The following is a 22,250-nucleotide window of genomic DNA, read 5'->3' as shown; positions in this document are numbered from 1 at the left end:
CCACCATGATAGACTTTTCCCTTTCTGCTCTTATTATGGTTCCCTGCTATATCCACTCTGATGCACCAGAAACTGGTCTCCTTGCTGCCCCTCACATGTGACCCTCCAAATCCCAATTGTGCCCTGGCTGGTACCCATGCCTGAAAACTTCCTTCAAGTCCCAGCCAAAATCCTACCTTTTACTAGAAATCTTTCCCAATACCATTAGATGCTATGAATGTCTGCTCTCAGTGGGTGACCTCCGATTTATCTGGCATGTAGCTTATATGTATGTAGTTGCTTGCACAGTGTTCCTCCTAATAGACTAAGGGAAGACTGTCATCTTGACTTCCTATATATCCTTGTTGCTTTAGCAAAGTACTGGAACATGGTAAATACTTAATCAACCCTTGATGATTGATGCTAAAGTTGGTGCTGTTGCAACTGGACTGTGCTGCTTCTCATGGGAACAATGTCCTCAGGGACCAGAACAGCCTGGGCATCTGAGAGTAAATGGAAGGGTTAGCCAGATACCCAAGAAGGATGGCTCTTGACCTTGGTCTAGAGAACATGGAGAAAGATGCCAGGAAGATGGCTGCATGATAAAGGATGGAGGAAGGATCTCAGTTCATGGTTGAAGAACAGAGGCTGGAGACAAAGTGTCATTTTAGCATCAAGATCCAACAACTTCCACCCTTCTTCACAGGCCTGAGTTTGGGGGGTGGTAGTTTGGAGGGGATGCTTCTGAAATGGATGAATGAGCTGGAAAGTTGTTCTTCATGGCAATTTCCATCTGTTGGTTTTCTTTCACTTACCTGGGTAGGAGGGTCTGAGGACTTTGTTCTCCAGTGTCCATGGTACTTCTGCTCGTTCCAACTTGGTGATCACATCTGGCTTAAAAACTTGAAGCCCTGATCATAGACAAGGAAACAGTAAAGTTCCTGGAGAACAGTCATCCAGAATTCAACCTCAATCCCATCTACTCCTGGAAAAAGGGCATATAAGGAAGTGTAGGGCACCGAGCACCTGGGAAGTAGACTTCCCATTACACTGTTAAGAAACAAGGTTGCAGAGTGGAGTGGGGAATCTGATAATTAGTTCACTCGATTCATTTTCTGTTAGGATCAGAACCATCTCCAGCCATTGCTCTCTTCAAGCATTTGAGCAAGTCCGTGAAAGAGGATACTGTCCACACACTCTACAATCCTGTAACACTGGTTGATTTGCTGTCCCTTAATATGACCTTTCATGTTCCCTCCTTATCTTTCATGTCTGATGTGCCTCTTCATTTTGCTCCCCTCTGAGACTCACTCAAGTCCTCCTGTCTTAGCCCACACTCCTCCTCTACCCGCTAATACCTTCCCTGGGAGATGACCTTTCATCTGCTCTGTCTACATCCTGTGTGCCTCACTATTCACATGTTGCTCCCCCAAAAGACTGTGACCTCTGGGGGGATAGGGACCTTATATTTGCATTTATTGGTATCCTCAGAACTTAGTACATTGCTAGCACATAGTACTAACAATTTATTGACTGAGGCTATGGCCCCGAAACACAAGGAGGCTGCCAGTTTGCACTAACACTTTTGTCTCTTGCCTTTGTCTTCTCCCCTAGACCACACTTCAAAACACCATACAGTTATCCCTCATTTTCCCTTCTTCTGCCCATATTTCTGGGGCTTCCTCTTGGCCAGTGCTAACTTCTCTATTTCTTTTGATATCCTATTTCTACTGGGAGCTTGGCCCGTCAATCACATCTTCTCATTTTCATCATCAAAATCCTGACTCCTTCCTTGTTAAGGAGAAACATACCCAGGGCTCTTGGGTCCTTAAGAAATCTTCATGCAGCCATACAATTCATTTAAGATGTCTCTCCCCTTCACAGACAAGGTCATAGAGATGGATGTCTAGATTAATCCTTCCACTTCCTAATGTCTCATCTTTACCTCAGGCATCATTCTGGCTTCCAGCTATAATGAAACTCTCTTCTAGGTTACAATGGTCTTATCATTATTTAGTCCAATATTTTCACTCCTTATGACTAACAGCTTATGCCTACCATCTTCTCTTCCCACATATACTTTGCTTTCTGGGCATCCATGGTTTTGCTCCTTCTTCTTGCTTCTCCTAGTCAGTCAAGTCAATACATATTCATTAAGCACTTCCTATTTGCCAAATATTGTGCTAAGTGCTGAGAATATAAAGAAAGGAAAAAGTACAGCCCCGTCCTCAAGGACTTATGGGGGGAGACACCATGAAAATAACTAACTATACAGACTATCAAGAAGGTTAGCCCAGAAAAAAGATGTTGGCAGTGGGTAGGACTGGGAAAAACCTTCCTGCAGGAGGGAGAGTCTGAGCTGAGTCTTGAAGGAGGCCAGGAAAATGAAGAGGCAGAGGTAAGGGGGCAGAGCATCCTTCCAAGGAGATGGGAAATGGAATGTCATGTGCCTCATAAGGAGGCCAATGGGGCTGGATCAGAGAATATGAGACAGAAGCAGCTGAAGCATGGGAAGATAGGAAGAGGCTAGGTGGGGAAGGTCAGCCTCCTTTCCTGGAGATTCACCATTAGCACGCACATCTTCTCCTAAAGTTCTGTCATAGGTCCTCTTCTCTTTTCTGTACTCTAGGTCAGGTACTAGTTGGGTAGTCAGGTAAGGTTTGTTGTCTATATTTATAACTGAAGTAAATGTTAAATTTTAGTTAGATTAGTGGAGGGAAAATATAATTAAGTTCTCATCCAAATTCAGAGACCCCAGGTTAATGATGGATGTTGTTTCCCCTTCATTTTCGAAGAGGACAATGACATCAGGGAGGTGATGCCATGACCTGAATTGGATTTGAGTAAGGGAGAGCTGTGCTAAGTCACCAGCCTCATTTTCTCCTCCAGAGCCATCTGCGTCCAGTGGCCAGATATGGATCAAGATGACTGGAGATGGCCCTGGATGCAAGGAAGTCAGGGTTAAGTGACTTGCCCAAGGTCACATACATAGCTATAATATTGCCACCTGACTGGAGTTCAGGAGAAAGAACAGAGCTGGGAAAATGATCTGCAAAGAGTTATCTACTTGAAGGCCTGAGTTGATGTCTATGAGGGGTCCTCATGTGGAAAGAGCCGAGTTTTTCATCTTGGCCCTAGATAACAGACAGACAATGGGCAGAAGTTGATAGCTCTTTAAACACAAGTCAGTGGCAGAGAGGATGGAATGACTAGATGTGGACTCAGAAGACCTGAGATGAGAGGCAGGAAGACTAGTTTTGAAGCTCCCGACAGAGTCCAGGTGAGCGGTGAAGAGGATTTGAATAAGGCCATGTGTGTGCTAAAGAGGGAATAGGGCACCTAGGTGGTACAGTGGATAGAGCACTGGCCTTGGAGTCAGAAAGACAGGAGTTCAAATCTGGTCTCAAACACTTAGTACTCATTAGCTGTGTGACTTGGGGCAAGTCACTTCACCCTGATTGCCTCGCATCCAGGGCCATCTCCAGGAGTTCTTATTCATATTTGACCACTGGACCCAGATGGCTCTGAAGGAGAAAGTGAGGTTGGTGACTTAGCATAATCCCCTCAGTCAAATCCAATTCATGTCATGGCTCATGTCATGGCATCACCTCCCTGAAGTTGTGGTTTTCTTAGAGAACAAAGGACAAACATCATCAGCAGCAGCATCATTGCTGAAGAAGGAATGGATGGGAAAGACATTATGGAGGTACTAATAACAAAACTTGCAAATGATGCATATGAGATGAGGGAGATCAAAGAGTTGTCAATGACTCTGAGATTGCCCATCTGGGTGACTGGAAGGAATGGTGGTACCCTCAATGGTAACAAGGACATTATGAAAAAGGATGTATTGAGGGGGAGGAGATAGTGAATTGTTTTGTTGGTTTTGAGTGAAAGATATCTAGGTGGAAATTTCCTAAAGGCAGTTGAGAATGGATGACTGGAATTCAGGAGAAAGAATAGGGCTGGAAAAATGATCTGCAAAAAGATATCTGCTTGAAGGCCTGAGTTATCTTTAAGTCTATGAGGGATTCTCATGTGGAAAGAGTTGAGTTTTTCATCTTGGCCCTAGATAACGGAAGGATAATGGGCAGAAGCTTCAAAAAAGCACATTGAGATTTGAACTACAGAAAAATTTCCTCAGAGAAAGCTTATCCAAATGTAGGAGAGGGGGAGACCCTAGAAGTAGTATGGTTCTTCACATGACGCTTTGAGCAAAGAGGATAACAATCCAAGTGTATATTGGAATGTGTAATATTATACTTATTACCTACCACACTATAAGTTTTTACTTCTCCAATTCCTTTGAGGACTATCTTTTTTCCCCTTTGGAGTAATCTCTTTTGCCCTAGGAATAATTTCTTTCTCTTCTGGAAGTATCAGATCAGTGTGGCAAAGGGTGCTTATAGATATATTGACTCTATCTCTGTGCAGTTTTGGGGTTTTAGAGACAAGTATCTACTCAAGGAAGAGAGAAACTGAATCAAACCCTTGAGATTTTCTACATTTCTGAGCATGTGCTATTAAGAATTCAGTATTCTTTTATGGTCAATTGGGTCTGTGATGGCCCCCCCACCCAGTTGACCTGGGCTAAACATCACCATACACTGTTATATCAATGGAAAAGAATAAACTATTTCTTTAATAAGACATCTTTCAAAGACTTGATAACTTTGGGGATATGCATACTGTTGCTAGTTTGGAAGTTTCAGATGTGCTTGAGGTAGGCTCAGAGATTTGAAGATCATGACTTGCATGGCTTTGTGAGATTCTCTATGTTGAGCAAGGATTGGATCATTTTATTTGTTTTAAGTTTTAAAAAGTTTTTGGTTTTTGCAAGTCAATGGGGTTAAGTGACATTCCCAGGGTCACACAGCTATGTAATTATTAAGTGTCTGAAGCTGGAATTGAACTCAAGTCCTCCTGACTTCAGGACTGGAGCTCCATCCACTGTGCCACCTAGCTGTCCCAACTGCATCATTTTGTGATTGTCTATGAAGGGGCTTCTGGGAAACCATTTATAAAGAGTTGTAGAATCCTCATTTCTGCTTCTTAGTATGTCTAGTGGCTCTCAAGGTTTAGCTCAGGTGCTATCTCTCCCACCCCCTATTACCTTGCATTTACTTCTTAGTGTAACTGTTCAAATCTAAATACTGAAAGTAAGCTTTGGGGTGGCTAGGTGGCACAGTGGATAAAGCATCGGCTCTGGAATCAGGAGGACCTCAGACATTTAATAATTCCTTAGGTGTGTGGCCTTGGGCAAGTCACTTAACCCTATTTGCCTTGCAAAAACCTTAAAAAAAAAAGAAAGTAAGCTTCTCCAGGGAAGCTGTGCCTTGAAATCTTAACATCCCCAAGACTCAGCTAAGGAAAGTCAGATCCTTTTGCCCACCCCAAACTTTAGAAAATGGGAACAGAAAGAAGCCATCCTTACCCAAGGAGACTAGGTTCTTGTAGTTCTCCAGCATCACATCCCTGTATAAGCTCTTCTGAGCAGGGTCCAGTTGTCCCCACTCTTCCCGAGTAAAGTCCACAGAAACATCCTTGAAAGTGACTGATTCCTGAAATAGAAAACATATTGCTACTTATTTGGGGCTCCTTCTGCCCTTACATGATGTGGGGAGAGGTAAGGACAATGATCAGGGTCCCGAGTGAACTCCCCTAAATGTTTACTGGTCACTCTGGAATTGTTGCCTTTTTGGTTTATTCTCCACCCCCCCCCACCTCTGACAAACTTAGCTCGCAATGTGAATCCCAAGAAATAACCTTCCTTTAATTAACCCCCCTAATCTAAGCACAAATTCAAGCAAGATTCATCTTGAAGTTAGATGTATAACCTCATCATCAAAGTTCATTTTCCATCACAATGAATCGCTGCCATAATGCTATAGGATTTGTAAATCAGGAAGTAACCTTAGAGAATTATTGAGGCTAGTCAATCAGTATCTGCCAAGACTAAATGTTTGGCTTTGTATAGGGAATATGAAGATCAATTTATTATTTAGGATTTTTCTCAATGTGCTACTAGGCTTCTTTAGTGAAGATGAGGGAGAATCTCTCAGAAAATGAACATATACATGCCTATGTGAATATTCATGACCTTGTGCCCTTTTGGATATGAATTGGAATTTTCTCATTGACAATTAGGATTGCATACATGCCTCCCTTGAGAAAATCCAGAGTTACAACAATAACATTGCTTCCATGCCCTTTTGTGCGTTAAATGAAGGGCATGGAAGCATCCCCTGGATAGTTATAATTGCGGGACCCTTTCCCCCTTTGAAAATCCAAGCTTGTTTCAACGTGCAAAATCTCAAGAGAAAGCTGAAATCCCCTGGATGAAGAGTCCTGTTGTCGTTGCTTGTTATTCAGTTGGAAACAAGCCTAGAGATTACTACTTTGCCAATAATTGATTAATTAAGGATAAGGGAACTCAGCTAGTTTGAAAATAGAATTTTAGAATTAACATTGACTCCAGACTTTGTTTCTTGCTGAACTATGCAGTTTATTGATTCTAACTGCTGTTCTTCATATCTATAAAGCTTTTTCTTTGTCTCCAAAAATCAGACTTCACAAATAATTCTCATTTCAGGCCCTGGCAGAAGAGTGTTTTATGATACTTTGCTTTCTGGGATGATGGGCAATGTTGTTCTCAAATTCTTTCAGTTTAAGAGACCTTGATGGAATAAAACAATCTGTCCTGTGCTTGCCACCCCCATACTGTAGGCCAAGCAATTACATAGAATCACTGGAAACCTTACATCTGAGGAGGCATAACTAAAGTGTCAGAAACGTGGTTCATTATGAATAGAAGGAAAAAAGGAAGGGAGCAGTCTTTGCAAGGGCCACCATCCACAAACTGCTCTGAGAACAAAAAGTCATGTGAGCCACATAATCAACGTGAAACACTGCCTACAGATGCAATGTAAGGTGCAGACTAGAAAAACAATAGGATACCATGGTCTGAAGAGGAGACCATCCTCAGCTGGCTGTCCAAAAAACCATCCTTCAATAAATTTCACTAGGATTTTGAAGTTTTGTGGTCCCCTTTGTTGTAATTAACAACATATAGTTGTCAACGTAGTTGACAAAAATCACCCAAATGGGGGACAGCTAGGGGGTGCAGTGGATAGAGCACTGGCCCTGGAGTCAGGGGTATCTGAGTTCAAATCCAGCCTCAGACACTTAATAATTACCTGTGTGGCCTTGAGCAAGCCACCAGATGCACAGATGTATATCAGGAGGACCTGAGTTCAAATCTGGCCTCAGACACTTAATAATTACCCAGCTGCGTGGACTTGGGCAAGTCACTTAACCCCATCTGCAAATGGGTAATCTGCTACTAAATGGTGAGGGTCACAGATAGGAGAACTTGCTCACCTCTTCATTTCTAAAATCTTTATGAGCCTCCAAATGAATTAATGAGCTCTTTACTGTCATGTACTAAACTATATTATTTCTGTTACATACAAAGCTTTACAAGTATACAAGCTTATACCACTAAATAAAATATACTTTTTAGTAGTAACTATCAGGACATAATAATTTACCTAAATAATTGACCTTTAACCACCTCCTATAAGCCTATATACAATTTATTTCTCCCCAAAGTGCACTGATTTTACTTTTTTTTTTTAATTCATAATTTTTAGAATTTTCTACTTTCCTGTTGGTCATACATCTTGCTCCATCTGTCTACCAAAAGTAACTTAACTACATTTATTCTAGACTTCTGGGTCTTACCAAGGCTCCACAGAACTGCACGATGTGTGCCTGCAGTATGTATGTATGTCTATAGGTATGTATGTGTGTGTGTGTTACATGGAATTGGAAACCCCCTCCATCAATGCAAGTTGTCATCTTCCCTGCAATTCATAGTCTTAGAAACCTGTCCAAATCACTGAGAAGTTAAATCTTGGCAGGCTCACACAGCCAAGATGCTTCAGATGCAGAATCTGAACCCAAGATCATCCTGGATCAGAGGCTAGATCTCTAGTCTTGAAACAAGACTCCTAAGCTGACTCTCTAAGTAATATATGCAGAAAAAGCAGTGACCAAAACAACAAACATTTGGGAAGAACAAAATAGAAAACAAACCAAAACAAAACATGAGGTAGTGAGATCAGTTCTTAATAATGCAGGGCCGAAACCAAGAGCCAACATTATTTGCAGTGACAAAATATCTGAAGCAATGCCATTAATATTATAAGAAGTTAAAAGAAAGCAAGGCTATTTACTGCTGCTATTACTTTTCTTTTCTTTTTTTTTTTTAAGATTTTTTGCCAGGCAATGGGGTTAAGTGGCTTGCCCAAGGCCACACAGCTAGGTAATTATTAAGTGTCTGAGACCGGATTTGAACCCAGGTACTCCTGACTCCAGGGCCAGTGCTTTATCCACTGCGCCACCTAGTCGCCCCTGCTATTGCTTTTCAAAAAATGTCCAAATACTAGCACAATTACCAGGAATGGAAATGTCATGTGATCTTGAATTGAGTATTTTCAGGAATACCATTGCACCCCATTCAATCTTTTTTTCCTTTTTGGAAGTCAATGGGTTTAAGTGACTTGCTCAAGATCACACAATTAAGTATTAAGTATCTGAGGCTAGAATTGAACTCAGGTCCTTCTGCCTCCAGGGCCAGTGCTCTATCCACTGCACCACCCAATTACGCCATTCATTCAGATTTTCTTATCCCATGGAAAATCTGTTTCTGTTATTTCAAAGATTCTCCACAGAAGGTCCATCTCATAGACCCTTTGCTCTTTCTACATGACTGGCCCACATCCTTTCCTATCTAAGATTTCTGTGCCATTCTTCCCACTGACATCACCAGTGGAAGAATGGTGTGGCCTTCTTCCGCCTACCATACAGCTTTCCCATTCCCTTTGGATCACCCCATCTTTGTTATTGAGAATGTCATATTTCAACATTCTTAAACATGCAGCTTGGTTTGAGACGGTTGTGTTGAAAAGATGGCTTTTTTGTGTGGGGGATCATGGAAAACACTAGGTCATTCCCCAAATTCAATCTGTATGAATGCCCATCAGCAATGCTCATCTGAGATAGATGAAAATAATATCCCCATTCACTGGGCTGGGTCATTCAAATTCTGAATTCTGAACAAGAGACATTTGTCATCCTCTAAATTGTGGCTGTCTGTCCTGTTAGGTTGATATCTGGAGAAAGTAGGGATCTCACTTAAGTGGTTTAGCAGAGTCAGCACAACATCTCTGGGAAAGAGTAACACTTGGAGGGCCTCACCAGCCTGGCATGGGGCATTCCCCAGGACAAAGCCAAAGAACTCTGGGAAGCTTATGTCCATCTCTGCATCATGCCATCCTTTTGATGAATAATCAGAGGGTCACTGAACGGACCTTAATATAGGAGAAAACCTTATGATTTTAAACTACATTTTGTTCTATCAAGTCAAATTGTATTCTCCAACATTTATTAAGTGGCCACTATGTTCTCCTGGCTGTGTGGCTGTAGTAGAAATGTAGTTATTTTTGGCAGACAGATGTTTGGAGCAAGATGTTTGGCCAACAGGAAAGTAGAAAATTCTAAAAATTCTAAATTTAAAAAAAGTACAATGAGTGCACTTGGGAGAGAAGCAAATTGTATATATAGGATATAGGAGGTGGTTAAAGCTAAATTAGATAGGTAAATAGGCTGTGTCACCTTTAGGTCAGCCCGTTGTTAAACTTTCTTGGGTGGGTCTTTACATTCAAAAATACAAATGCTACAGCTCAGGGCTTTATTTATTGTTTGGTGGATCACCTGATGATTTTTCATGTTTGTCCTTCATTCTCGAAGAAGAAAATGTCATCAGGGAGGTGATGCCATGACAAGCATATGAATTGGATTTTGAGTGTGGGGGGCTGTGCTAAGTCACCAGCCTCACTTGTTCCTACAGAGTCATCTGGGTTCAGTGGCCAGATAGGAATCAGAATGACTAGATGAGAGGCAGGCAAGGATAAGTGACTTGCCCAGTGTCACATAAGCTAATAAGTGACCACTGTCTGGGGCTGGATTTGAACTCAGGACCTCCTGACTTTAGGACCAGTGCTCTCCACTGAATCACTTGGTTGTCCATTAATACAATAAATGCTGCTCTTTCTGTTTGTTTTTGGATTCAATTGGGGTTAAGTGCCTTGATCAGGGTCACACACAGATAGTAAATGTCTGAAGCTGGATTGGAACTCAGCATCTCCTGACTTCAGGACAGTGCTCTATCCACTGCACCACCTATCTGCTCTAAGCTTCAGGGCCTGAAGAGAAGATCATCCTCAGCTGGCTGTCAAAAACTGTCCTTCAATAAATTTCACTAGGATTTTGATATTTTTGCTCTCCTTTGATGCAGCTAATGAAATTACAAAATCACCCAATTAGTGAATCCACTGCTAAATTAATGAAAATTAAATGAATAATGAAAATTTAAAAACTTAACCATGTGCAAACATTTGCCACCACTGTTAAACATTTATCAGTACACCCCAACTGGTTTTAGAAGCATTGTTTGAGTTTTGTAGGGTTACGTTAGAAAGCTTGGAAGTGATGGGATAATAATAACACAAATAATAACAAAATTATTATTAGTAAGTGGCATTGAAACACTTGCTAAGTGCTTTATAGATATTATCTTACTGGACCATCACAAGATCCTTGTATGTGCCACACACTCCGAGGCTCTTGATATCAAGACATTCCTTCAACACAGTCCCTCCCCTCAAAGAGCTTCCATTCTACTAGAGGGATATAACCTACTCACAGATGACAAAGTAATTTGAGAAGACAAAGAACTGAATACTTGGAGAAGACCAAGAAAGACTTCATGCTGAGCTGAGAACGAACAAGAAGCTTTTGCAAAATGGAGATGAAGAAACGCATTCCAAACTAGGGATGCCGCTGTGGAGATGGGACTACACTGGAGGAGGATAAGGGGTTCTCTGGGAAATGGCAAGTGATCAGTCTGGGAAGGGAGGCAGGGCCACAAACAGCCTCCAAGCAGCAGCAAGGAACTGATCAGAGTTTTGAGCAGAGGAATGTGTGTTAGGAAGATGATGGTGGCAATAATGAAGAGGATGGGCTGGAGAGGGAGAGAAGAGATCACGAGGCTGCAGCTGGGATGGGGGGTGGCAATAAAGGCTTCCTTGGGACAGTGGTCTGAGAGTGAAGGGGGGGATGGCAGAGATGTGGCAGAGTGGAATCAGATGATATGGGGAGAAGGGGTGGTGAGAGGGAAGAATAATGGAGGACTTCACGAAGGCAAATTTGAGAGAATGGTAAGTTAACAGTCATCATCAACAGCATATATGCCTTTACATAGGGCCGATCTGATGTCCTCACAATATCCCTTGGAGGCAGTTGCCTGGCATCATTACCTGCATCTACTATTTGAGGAAATGGGAGGCAGACAAAGGTTAAATGACTAGTGTAAGGTCACTCAGCGAGGAGGTGCCAAAGGTCAAATTTGAATTCAGGTCTTAACTCAGTCTTGGCACTCCATCTACTGTCGACCTAGTTGCCCATGGTGATAGGACCTTGATGCCAAGGTGCCTGTCACCAGAGAGAGGAAGGGAGGGTTGCTCAGGCAGCATGAAAAAGAATTCTCTTTTGTACCTTTTGAGTTTGAGACACCAAAAGAACAATTAGGTCTATATGTTGAATGGGAACCTGGAGGCTTGGTATGTTCAAGAGAGAGGTCAGAGCTGGTAGATAGATGGGATGAGGAGTGGAACTAGAAGAGGTCACTAAGAGATGGTGAGGAGAAGAAAGCTGACCTGGACACAGACCTGGGAGAGAGTCACAATAGGAGAACTGAAGGTTGGGTCATTCAGATGTCATTTAAAAATAAATAAATAAAAGAATACAAATGAACTATTGCTGAAACTGAACCAGGAAAATGATTTACTCAATAACTACATGAAGACTTTATCAACAGACCGGAGAGTTCAAATTCTACACAATGTCTAATCTTGGATCCACAAAACTGGTGGTCAAGATACTTCTCTCATCTATGTGGCGAGGTGATACAATACAGGCGCCAAATCTTTCACATTCTATCAGGCTTGCTAAAGGGTTTAATTGGTTTCTATGGAAGGTATTCCCCAAGCTCTCTGAATTCTTCAACCTTCCCTCTCTTTATTTCCTATTTATCCTGTGACAGTTTGGACATACTTGTTTGCAAGTTGTCTCCTAGGTTAGACTGTAGTCTCCTTGAAGGCAGGGACTTCTTTTTTGTTTCTTTTGTATTTACTGCACTTAACACAATGCTTCATTTATAGAAGGAGCTTAATAAATGTTTACTGGTTGATTTGTTTCTGCTTATGAAAAAGGATTTTATTGAGTGGAATCATTTGGAAAGAACCGTGATATTAAAAATAAAAATAATTTTTAAAATTAAGGACTTCCCCCGATTTCTACTGATAGATATAATTGTTTATTGGCTTTAATGCTAGCAAACTAAGAGTAAAGGTATTTTATAATAGATAACTAAAGGGGCAGCTGGGTGGCACAGTGGATAGAGCACTGGCCCTGGATTCAGAAGGACAGGAGTTCAAATCCGGCTTCAGACATTTAATAATTACCTAGCTGTGTGACCCTGGGCAAGTTGCTTAACTCCACTGCCCCCCCCCCAAAAAAAACAACCCCCCCAAAATAGATAACTAGAAAGCATTTAGCACACAGTAATTATATTTAACTGTTTATTTTTACTAGCTAATATTATATTTCCATTCACTTAAATTTGTAGACTTAGAGTAGCCATTGACTCTTCTCCCTCCCCTCCCCAATATCTAGTCTATTAGTAAAAATAAAGGCAATCAATAGTATTAAACATCTATCTGCATGATTTCTTGTAATACTCATTTTTACATTCAAAAAAATTCATAATTTGACCTATTACAGACAAGTAACTGACACACTAAAAACCTGTACTTATTTCACAGTCTTTTATTCTGACACTGGTCGAGTTGCCCTTTTTTTGATAGCTGTCAGAGATGAGTTGCCAGAGGTTATCAACTCTAGAGTATATGCCCACACTGAAATTTTTGCTTAAAATTCCATACAAAATAGGGAACTCCTTCATTCCTACATGATTATACATTCCACACCCCTTACACATTTCCAAACACGGAAAAAAGTAAAAGAATCTATCATTACAAAAATGGAAATCTACATCATCTAGGCATAAAAGGAGACCACTAGTCTGGTAATGGCTTTCTATCATCAATACAGTGGGTTAGGGTTACCCTGAAGTTAGGAGAATTTGAGTTCAAATCTGACCTCATACACGTGTGACCTTGGGCAAGTCACTTAACTCTGATTACCTCATATCCAAGACCATCTCCAGTCATCCTGATTCATATCTGGCCAGAGGGCTCCAGAGGAGAAAGTAAGGCTGGGGACTCACCACAGTCCCCTCATTCAAATTCAAATGATGTGCTTGTGATGGCATCTCTATCTTGATATCATGGCTTTCTTCAAAATGATGGACAAACATTATTATTACTACTAATGTAGATCAGGCCAACATAAATCACCAGTCCTAATTCTTTAATCGAATTGAACAGCTCAGTCAGTCAAACAAATGGTCAGCAGACACTCAGTAAATACGAGGTTGAAATAACTTATTAAAACTGACTTTTTTATAGGTTTGCCAAGCCCTTTGAATGAATTAACTGAATTTAAATGCTTGATCAGCTATGAAAAGTAATTAGCAAAATAATTACTTTTTACTTGTCTAATAATAGCCGGAGAAGGTTCAGATGTAAACTGAGAAAAGTAAGTGATTGTGAATTGAAAATTATGGCTCAGAAGCACATCTACTAATAATTTTACAGAATTTCAACAGTTATCTCCCCAATAAATCTAGGTTATTTGAATCATGCTAAGATATAATTCAAAGAGGAATATCACATAGCACCTTTAGATTTGTGCCATTACTTCTATTTATGCAGTTAAGGGGTCACAGAAACAAAGCATTGGAATTACTGACTGACTAATTTACAAGGCTGAATTTAATAAGACAATATATTTTCTTTTTTTTTAAAAGATTTTTGCAAGGCAGTGGGGTTAAGCGACTTGCCCAAGGCCACACAGCTAGGTAATTATTAAGTGTCTGAAGCCAGATTTGAACTCAGGTACTCCTGACTCCAGGGCTAGTGCTCTATCCACTGTGCCACCTAGATGCCCCGAGACAATATATTTTCAAATGATTGAAATAATTAACTACTAAGACTCAATATGTGTTTGAATTGGCTATCTAATGCTGAAATATGAACATTAATACAAAAACCTCATGTTCAAGAGTCACGAGCACCTAACAGATTCACTTTGTGCATGGCTATTTCCCTAATTACAAATACAAAAGACACCGCAGATGGCAAATCTTTGTTTTCTACTCCAAGTTCCATTCTCTAGGGCTTATTATGCATCCCTTCTAATTTTGTATTCTTTTTTGGCTTCTGGAGATAAATGGGCTTTAAACTGGCAGCTGGGTGGCACAGAGGGTTGGATTTGAAATTAGGAAGTCATTAATTCACATTCAGCCCCAGGCACTTCCTAGCTGGGTGACTTAACTCCTCTCAGGTTCAGCTTCCTGGCTTGTGAAATGTGAAGACTATTACTACCTACCTCCAAAGGTTATTGTGAGGATAAGATGATATTTGTTAAGCAGTTTGAAAATTTAAACCGATGTATGAATGCAAGCTATTATTGGGGCAATGAGGTGGAACTTGGAGGAAGACATGAGCCTCAGATACATAGCTGTGTAACCTGTGCAAGTCACTTAACCTCTGTGTCTCAGTTTCCTCAAGTGTAGAAAAAGGGAATGATACTAATAACTCCGACCTCACAGAATTATCTGAGGAACAAAATTGAGTTTATATATGTGTGTATTGGTTATTTACAAATCTTTAATTCTATATAAATGTTAAATATTATTAATAGTGATAAATTGACTAAACATCTTTTTTGAAAACTGGCATTAACAATGTAGGTAGCTTACGGAATTTCTATATCAAGTTTGAAAACTAGGAGGCTCTATAAGGGAGAATTGACTTTACATGAGATTTCTGTTGTTACAATTTCCAAACTGTTATCTAATTGAGGGCCAATCTGCAAGCATGGCTCCTTTTAAAAAGGGTTTTGCATAAATCTGCACTTGTCCCCACTAAGAAGACAGTGGAGCCTCAATGAATAATGCAATATTTGGAAAAAATGATTGATTAATTTTTCCTGAAAAGGTCATGATAAGAATGTGCTTGTTCACCTTCATGATGATACAATCTCCAGCCTAGGTCTATCTTTTTCTCAATAATCAGTATTGAGTTGGGTGAGGGATAATGCTTTCATTTGTAGAAAGAAGTCAATGACTATCCTGAAGGAAACCCCAAAAGGAAAAGTCCTAGGAATGTCATATACAAAGGAAAAAACTCCCAAGTATTAAGCAAGAAGCACTTTGAGGGCTACAGGACCAAAGTCAGGACTGCACAAGACTTGGCAGCTTCTTTTTTCAAATGAGAATGGATACTGGAGTAGAACATTCCATAAGGCAAAATGTAGCGGCTTTACAAGAAAGAATTACCCTACTGTGAATGTTGAGTAAAATCCCTTAAAAGAAAAATTGGTTCTAAAATGGAATAAAGAACATTCAAGCATTTCTAATCTAAAGACCAGGGCTGAGTGGGGACTTTAAATTAAAAATACAAGTCAAGAAAAACAACAAAAGCTAAATTTATTTGAGCATTTGGAAGGGGGTATATGACAAGGCACTCATGTTCTGATGGGGAGCTAGATCAAGCAATGTTTACCTAAATATCTGGAAAGAGTATTGAGGGAGCTAAAAAAGAAAAACAGATGGGTAGGGGTAGATTTATTCTGCTCTGGAAATTTGAAAGGGAGAATAAAAAGGAAGGATAAAAGAAGTATTCTCATATAGAAAGGAGGAAGAACAGGGTTCATAAAGAGATTATGCAAAAATGGAGAAAGGGAGAGGGCATAACAGATGAGCCTCCTGAGGGTTAAAAACATACATAAAAACAATAAATAGAAGAAATATGCTGAATATAGCAAGGGATCAGGTAGGGAGGAGGAGAGAAGGGTTTGAGAACAAAGTTAATACTGGGGTGGGAACAGTTATAAGCAAAATAAACTTACAGCTCTGAAAGCAGAGATATTAAAAAAAATTCTAGAATTCAAGATTGGGGAGAGTGGCGTTTGTTGATGTCTAAAACTGGGAAAAGGACAAAAGACTTTCTGGGGAGGTTAAGGCTGTGAAAAATAGTCACCAGAAGGCCGAAAGAAACAACAAACCATGTTAGTCAACAAGCAATGACAGTAACTAAGGGTAAGACTGACCTAAGTTCAGTTATTAAAGCATTATGATGGATGGAGGAAGATTATCATTCCCTAAAAAAACAAAATACATTTGATCAGAAAATAAATGGGCTGACAACCAGGGATGAGGCCTGTGGCAATCTGTTCTAATCAGCCGAAACAGAGGAATGTTAGCATTTAGATTTTAAACCTTTAACATCTCCAAATACCACAAAAGGAAGTAGCAGTGGCATCTAAAAAGATAAGTAAAGAAGACTGGTTGGAGCTGAATAAACATGGAGGAAATTCTTCCAGCATCAGCACAATTTTAAAGGCCCTCAAGAGTCAATTTCTAAGATTTTGTTAAGAGGAGAGGACTCTAACTTACAATGGTATTATCATCATTAGAAGCTATCGGGAAAAAAAATCACAAGTTCCACATGTTTATATTCTCACCTCTATAAAAAGGGGGGGGTGGATTTGGTAATCTCTCAGGTCCCTTCTGGCTCTAAATCTATTATTCATGCATCGAAGTCATTCTTGATGAAAATGTACAAAAGATCATTCAGGATTTCATAGAGAATTTTCTGCAATAGATTGTATCTTCAACGTTAAGCAACTGATAAGCAATGTAGAATAGTGAAGTTAAATTCACCAGCTGTATATTAACTTAGAAAATCAAGTGTTAATCTCTAAGTTTTATTGAATTTTTATTCACTTTATTAAATATTTCTCAATTGCCTATTAATCTGGTTTAGCAGTAGCTTCCAGTTTGACATCTCTGGTGAAGAGTAGATAAGACCCTTAAATGAATGAATGATTGTGGTGTCCCACATTGATCTATGGAGTCAAGTTAGGAAACACTCCTTTCCAGGTTTGGAGTCACAGAAACTCCAAAAAACTAAGGTTAAAATAAATATTTAACAGCTTACATGTTTTTTTTTTTATTTGTTTTTTTAGGATTTTGAAAGGCAATGGGGTTAAGTGGCTTGCCCAAGGCCACACAACTAGGTAATTATTGTCTGAGGCTGGATTTGAACTCAGGGACTCCTGACTCTGGGCTGGTGCTCTATCCACTGTGCCACCTAGCTGTCCCCCCAGCTTACTACATGTTAAATGTTGTGTTAAGACCTGAAGATATCAATACAAAAACAAAATTAGTCCCTTCTTTTAAGTAGTTTGCATTCTAAATGATAATGGATAAAACAACATAGAATAGAGAATGATGGACAGGGAGGCACTGGTCCAGAAGACTACTATAGATATACAGCAAGTAAGGCCATCAGGGAGTAGTTTGCTAACTAGGACCAATAGCAGAGATGATTTGAACATAGTTTATGGATCCAGAACTAGAGGGTTCAAAGGGTGGGGTGGGAAGGTTAGGGAAGCAATGCAGAAGATGAAGACTGCTGCAGCTGTGCAGGAGATGGTCAGAGTTGGGAATGAATTGAAGTGTGGCTGGGGCTTTTCCTGAAATAGTAGTAGGGGAGAAACAGAGACCAATTAGGAGAGTACGAATCTATTCTATTTTTTTTTAACTAAAAATAAGCACTTGGTTCATTAGAGTCAAAACATTAAAGGAACATCTCAAAGCCAGTGTCTCTTAACATATAGGTCAAGACCAGAACACATTCCATGACTTATTTGAACAAGAAGATAACTTTGCTCAATGACTTGAGTGTCTGTCTTAAGGAAGCATAAAAATAAGGAAATAGTTGTTCACATGTGTTACTAGGGTCATGAGAAAAAAAATCTATTTTCCCTGGAAATTGAAGTCCTTCAGAGGCTCCCCTCAACGTGAATGATGCATGGAGCCACCTGGCAGGTTAGTCTGGTCAACCACAGAAATAAAAAAATTGGATAATGAATATAGCATTGCCTTTGAGAAAAATTTACAAAATGGAGCAGACAACAATTTTCTTTGTACCAAGAAGATGCATAACAATAATATGATGAACTGAAATAAAACTGATTAAGATTTTTCAGCTGAATTCAAGGTGTGAGCTGTGGTCAGGACTTCAGATAAATTCAGACTACAAATGAAGACGCATGAGAGAAACAAGTAAGGAACTGTAGAAGGCTTAGAGGTATCGCGAGATAGTAAAACAACACAACAGTGGGTCCACAGGCACTGAATGCCATTTTTTTGGGTGGTGTTCAGACACATTCCTCGTGTAGAGAGCTCCTAATGTAAAAGTGTCACCCTTCAAATCAGAAATTCACACTTATGGAGTTCACCCTGAGCTTAGAGGGAAAACCCAGTTAGTGGGTATGAGAGCACCTAAACTCAGGTCTTCCTGTCTCCAAGGCTCTGTCATTATGTATTTTGTTTCAATAAAGGAAAAATAAATGAAAATTGAGACTAAATTACAAGAGGGCAATGTGCAGATCAAAGAACAAGTCATAGAATGAGTAATTGTATTAGAGACAATAACAGTGAGGCCACATACTCATTTATAAGATTTATGGAATGTCGCTAAAGCAGTTGCTAAAGGAAATTTTATAGCTTGGAACAAAAGACAAATAGAGAAGCACAATGAGCAGAACAGTAATTCAAACAGAACACATTAACAATTCCAAAACATACAAAGAAATTTTGAAGTCTGAAGAAATCAAATTGAAAATCAAAAGGCTATTGAACTGATAAACAAAACGATGTTTTTTTTAAGACTAACAAAATCAATATGCCATTAAGTAATGTGATTAATTTAAAAAAAAAAAGAAAGCCAAATTAACTGGGTTTAACAAAAAAAAAGGATGAGAAGGAATTCATAATGAAAGGAGAAGAAAGAAAGAACAACAGAATTCACTACATCCCATTGTAGGCTAACAAAACCAAATTTCTTAAAAAAATATAAAACATTCAGATTAACAAATCCAGGAAATAGAAAAGTCTAGGGAAGCTCCTTTCACAAAGAGTGATAAGCAAGCTGAAGGTGGATTCCTATAGAAAATGAAAAAAGCCAACCTCTTTGACCAGATGGATATTTAAACAGATTCAAAGTATAATCCCTAAGCTTGATAAAATTCTCTTAGAAATATAGAGAAATCCCTATAGCAAATTCATTCTATGACACAAATATGGACCCCATCTTCATAATAAGAAATGGAGACTGATATCACTAATGTATGTTGATGCAATATCAAACAAAGTATTAGGAAAAATGCTACAAGTGAACTGAAACTGTTGAATTGTGACCAAGACAGATTTATATCATGAATAGAAGGCTGGTTCAATGGGAGGAACACTATTAACATATTTCATTGCATGAATAAGAAAAGTAAAAAAGTAAAAAAGTAAAAAATCCCAATGATATTAACAGCAGCAGGAAAAACCTTTGGCAAAATGCAGTCCTGATTTTTTTTTTTTTTTGTTTTCAGCAAATACTTAAACACCAGAGTAACAAAGGACCTTTCTTTAACAGAATCAAGTTACAACCAAGAGCTAGCATGATTTATAATACAGAAAATGTTCTCAACAAGATGAAGGATGGGGGGAAAAAACCCCCAATCCCTAAAGGATGTCAAGCAAATTCGATTTAAAAATAATTTTCCATGTGCATTTATTGTGTATCCACTGTCCACTACAAATGAAGACTCATGAGAAAAACAAGTAAGGTCCTTTTTTGTTTTTGGAAGGCAATGAGGTTAAGGTAATTATTAAGTGTCTGAAGCTGGATTTGAACTCAGGTCCACCTGACTCCAGGGTCAGTACTCTATCCACTGAGCCACCTAGTTGCCCCCATAAGGTCCTTTTTAAAAGCCTTTGGTAAACAAGACCAAAAATACGCAGGTGCTTGTCCTTCAACTGCTAATGCTCTACTGGAAGATTGTGTGCAGATTAGTTTGGTGAAGATATACCAAGTCAGAGCAAGCCATGAGGCAACAAGCATCAGGGCCATAATATGGGCTCGGCCCTGTCCCGGGTCCTCAAATGCAAAGAGAAAAACCAAACAGTTCCTCCTAAAAGAGGCCTGTGATCTGGGGAGACAAAAGTGTGGGGACTCTTTTACCAAGTCAGAAATTGGCAGCCTATGGTGCTTGGGCGGGCACAGGGAGACTGGCAGAGGGGAAGAGGAGGAAAGGCCTGGTGGGGAGGATGCCCTTGAGTCGGGTTGGGAAAGAGTCTGGGGAGGCTTAGAGGATAGGAGAGGACGCCCTCAGACAGAGAAGGCAGCCTGGGCAAAGCCGCGGAGGCCGAGGTCACAGGTCAGGACTCTGAGGCCAGAGTTGTGCAGACAACCAGGCTAGGAAGAAGCAGCTTCTAAACAGAAAGCACACCAGGCCGAGCCCCTGGGATACCAAGAAAAGGAGGACCAAACAAAACCAACTCAGCTCTCGGGAGCTCACACGGAACTAGTCTAGAAGGAGGCTGGAGCCTGGATCGCATGCCCAACTGAGTAGCTGCCGTCTGACTGAGAGATACCAGGAATCTCCTGGGCTTCTGGAGCAGGGGTGGGGATGATCTGATCTGAGCCTTGGAGGATTGCTTTGGCAGTTAGGTGGAGGATGGCCTAGAGAAGGAGGCAGGGAGATCAATCATGGGGCTATGGGAGGGAGGCAGGGAGATCAGTCAGGGGGCTATGGGAAGGAGGTGGGCAGATCAGTGGGGGGCTGGGGTAAGGAAGCAGGGAGACCAGTCAGGGGGCTGTGGGAAGGAGGCAGGGAGACCTGCAGGGAGGCTGTTACTCGCATCTAAGCAAGAGGGAAGAAAGCCCTTAACTAGAGCAACGGTGGTGTGAAGAGAGAGGATCTGATGGGAGGAGGTGTTGTGAAGGAAGAATTGGCATTTGGTCACTAACTTGGCTGTCAACCTGAAGACTGGAAGGATGGTCCTAGAAACCATCAGTGACTCCGGGTGGGGGATTCTTTTTATGAGAACTTTGCCCACTAGGGCAGATACAGAACCCCCCCATGACTACCAGTAGGGAAATGCTGAAAAATTACTGGTGAAAAGGGAGATAGTGGCAAGTGTGGAAGGAAGGGATAGAAGAAGGAGGGGAAGAAGGAAGGAAGGATTGTTTGTGGGTACTATGTACTCAGGACTATATAAAATGCTTTATTTTATCATCTCACTTGATCCTCACAATGCTGAGATGTGGGCATTATTATTATTCCCATTTCACAGGTGAGGAAATGGAGGTAAAGAGATGAAGTGACTTGCCCGAAGTCAGAGTTAACAAGTGTCTGAGGCTGATTTGAACTCAGGTCTTACTGACTTTTTAAGGCAAAAGCATATGCTATATGTGCTGGACAATAGATTTAAACTAGAACTCTAAGGCGTGTAACACAACAAATTCCAAGTAATCTCAATACCAAAATTTCATGCTGTTAAACAGAGGAGAAAAGATTGATTTCACCACCCAGATGGGGGAAGACCTTGTAACTAGAATTGGAACAGAGATCATAAAAGACAAAAATATCAATGAAGTGGTTTCACTTAAAGGTGCTCAGCGGCAAAACTGGTTGAATAAATGATGCCATGTGTCAGCCCTTTTCATTTTGTGCCTTTCACATATTGGGGGGGGGGGCATCTGATAAGAATCATAGAGAAAAGGAGGGAGGCGTCTGCAGGGAGTGGGATGAGGGCCCTGCTTAATGCTTTTCTGTACTAGCAATCAATCAACAAACATTTGTTAAGGGCCTTCCATGTGGCAGACACAACAAGTACGTGCACTTGTGACAGCAGGTACAGAGAATAGGTTCTCTGAGACTGCCAACAGATGGGGAGCCCTGGCTGGTCCCCCTGGTCTGAGACAGCTTGAGGATGGGGTGACTGTGGGCTCCACAGTGGTGGTAACAGGGACCTCTGGATCAACAGAGGAGACACTCATCCCCAGGGGACTGGCTGCCTGCTGACCAAAGCCTAGAGCCATAGAAACTCCAAAGAAAACTAAGGTTAAAAGAACAAAACAAAACCCTTTGGGGGCAGCTAGGTGGCGCAGTGGATAGAG

The 22,250-nt window shown here is 40.5% G+C and overlaps 1 protein-coding gene across 1 annotated transcript in view; it reads right to left on the bottom strand.

Moving 5' to 3' along the window:
- LOC141509759 (uncharacterized) overlaps window positions 1-22,250 on the bottom strand; it is a 36,283-nt gene that overhangs the window by 3,003 nt on the left and 11,030 nt on the right. The window contains exons 4-5 of the mRNA XM_074219529.1: window positions 5,414-5,540; window positions 795-890 (exon numbers count right to left, since the gene is read on the bottom strand). Coding sequence (XP_074075630.1) covers window positions 795-890; window positions 5,414-5,540 — 223 coding nt within the window. The remainder of the gene's footprint in view (window positions 1-794; window positions 891-5,413; window positions 5,541-22,250) is intronic.

Source organism: Macrotis lagotis, chromosome 1, assembly GCF_037893015.1.
Source record: "Macrotis lagotis isolate mMagLag1 chromosome 1, bilby.v1.9.chrom.fasta, whole genome shotgun sequence".
NCBI classification, from domain to species: Eukaryota; Metazoa; Chordata; class Mammalia; order Peramelemorphia; family Peramelidae; genus Macrotis; species Macrotis lagotis.
This window is presented reverse-complemented; position numbering and strand designations above follow the sequence as displayed.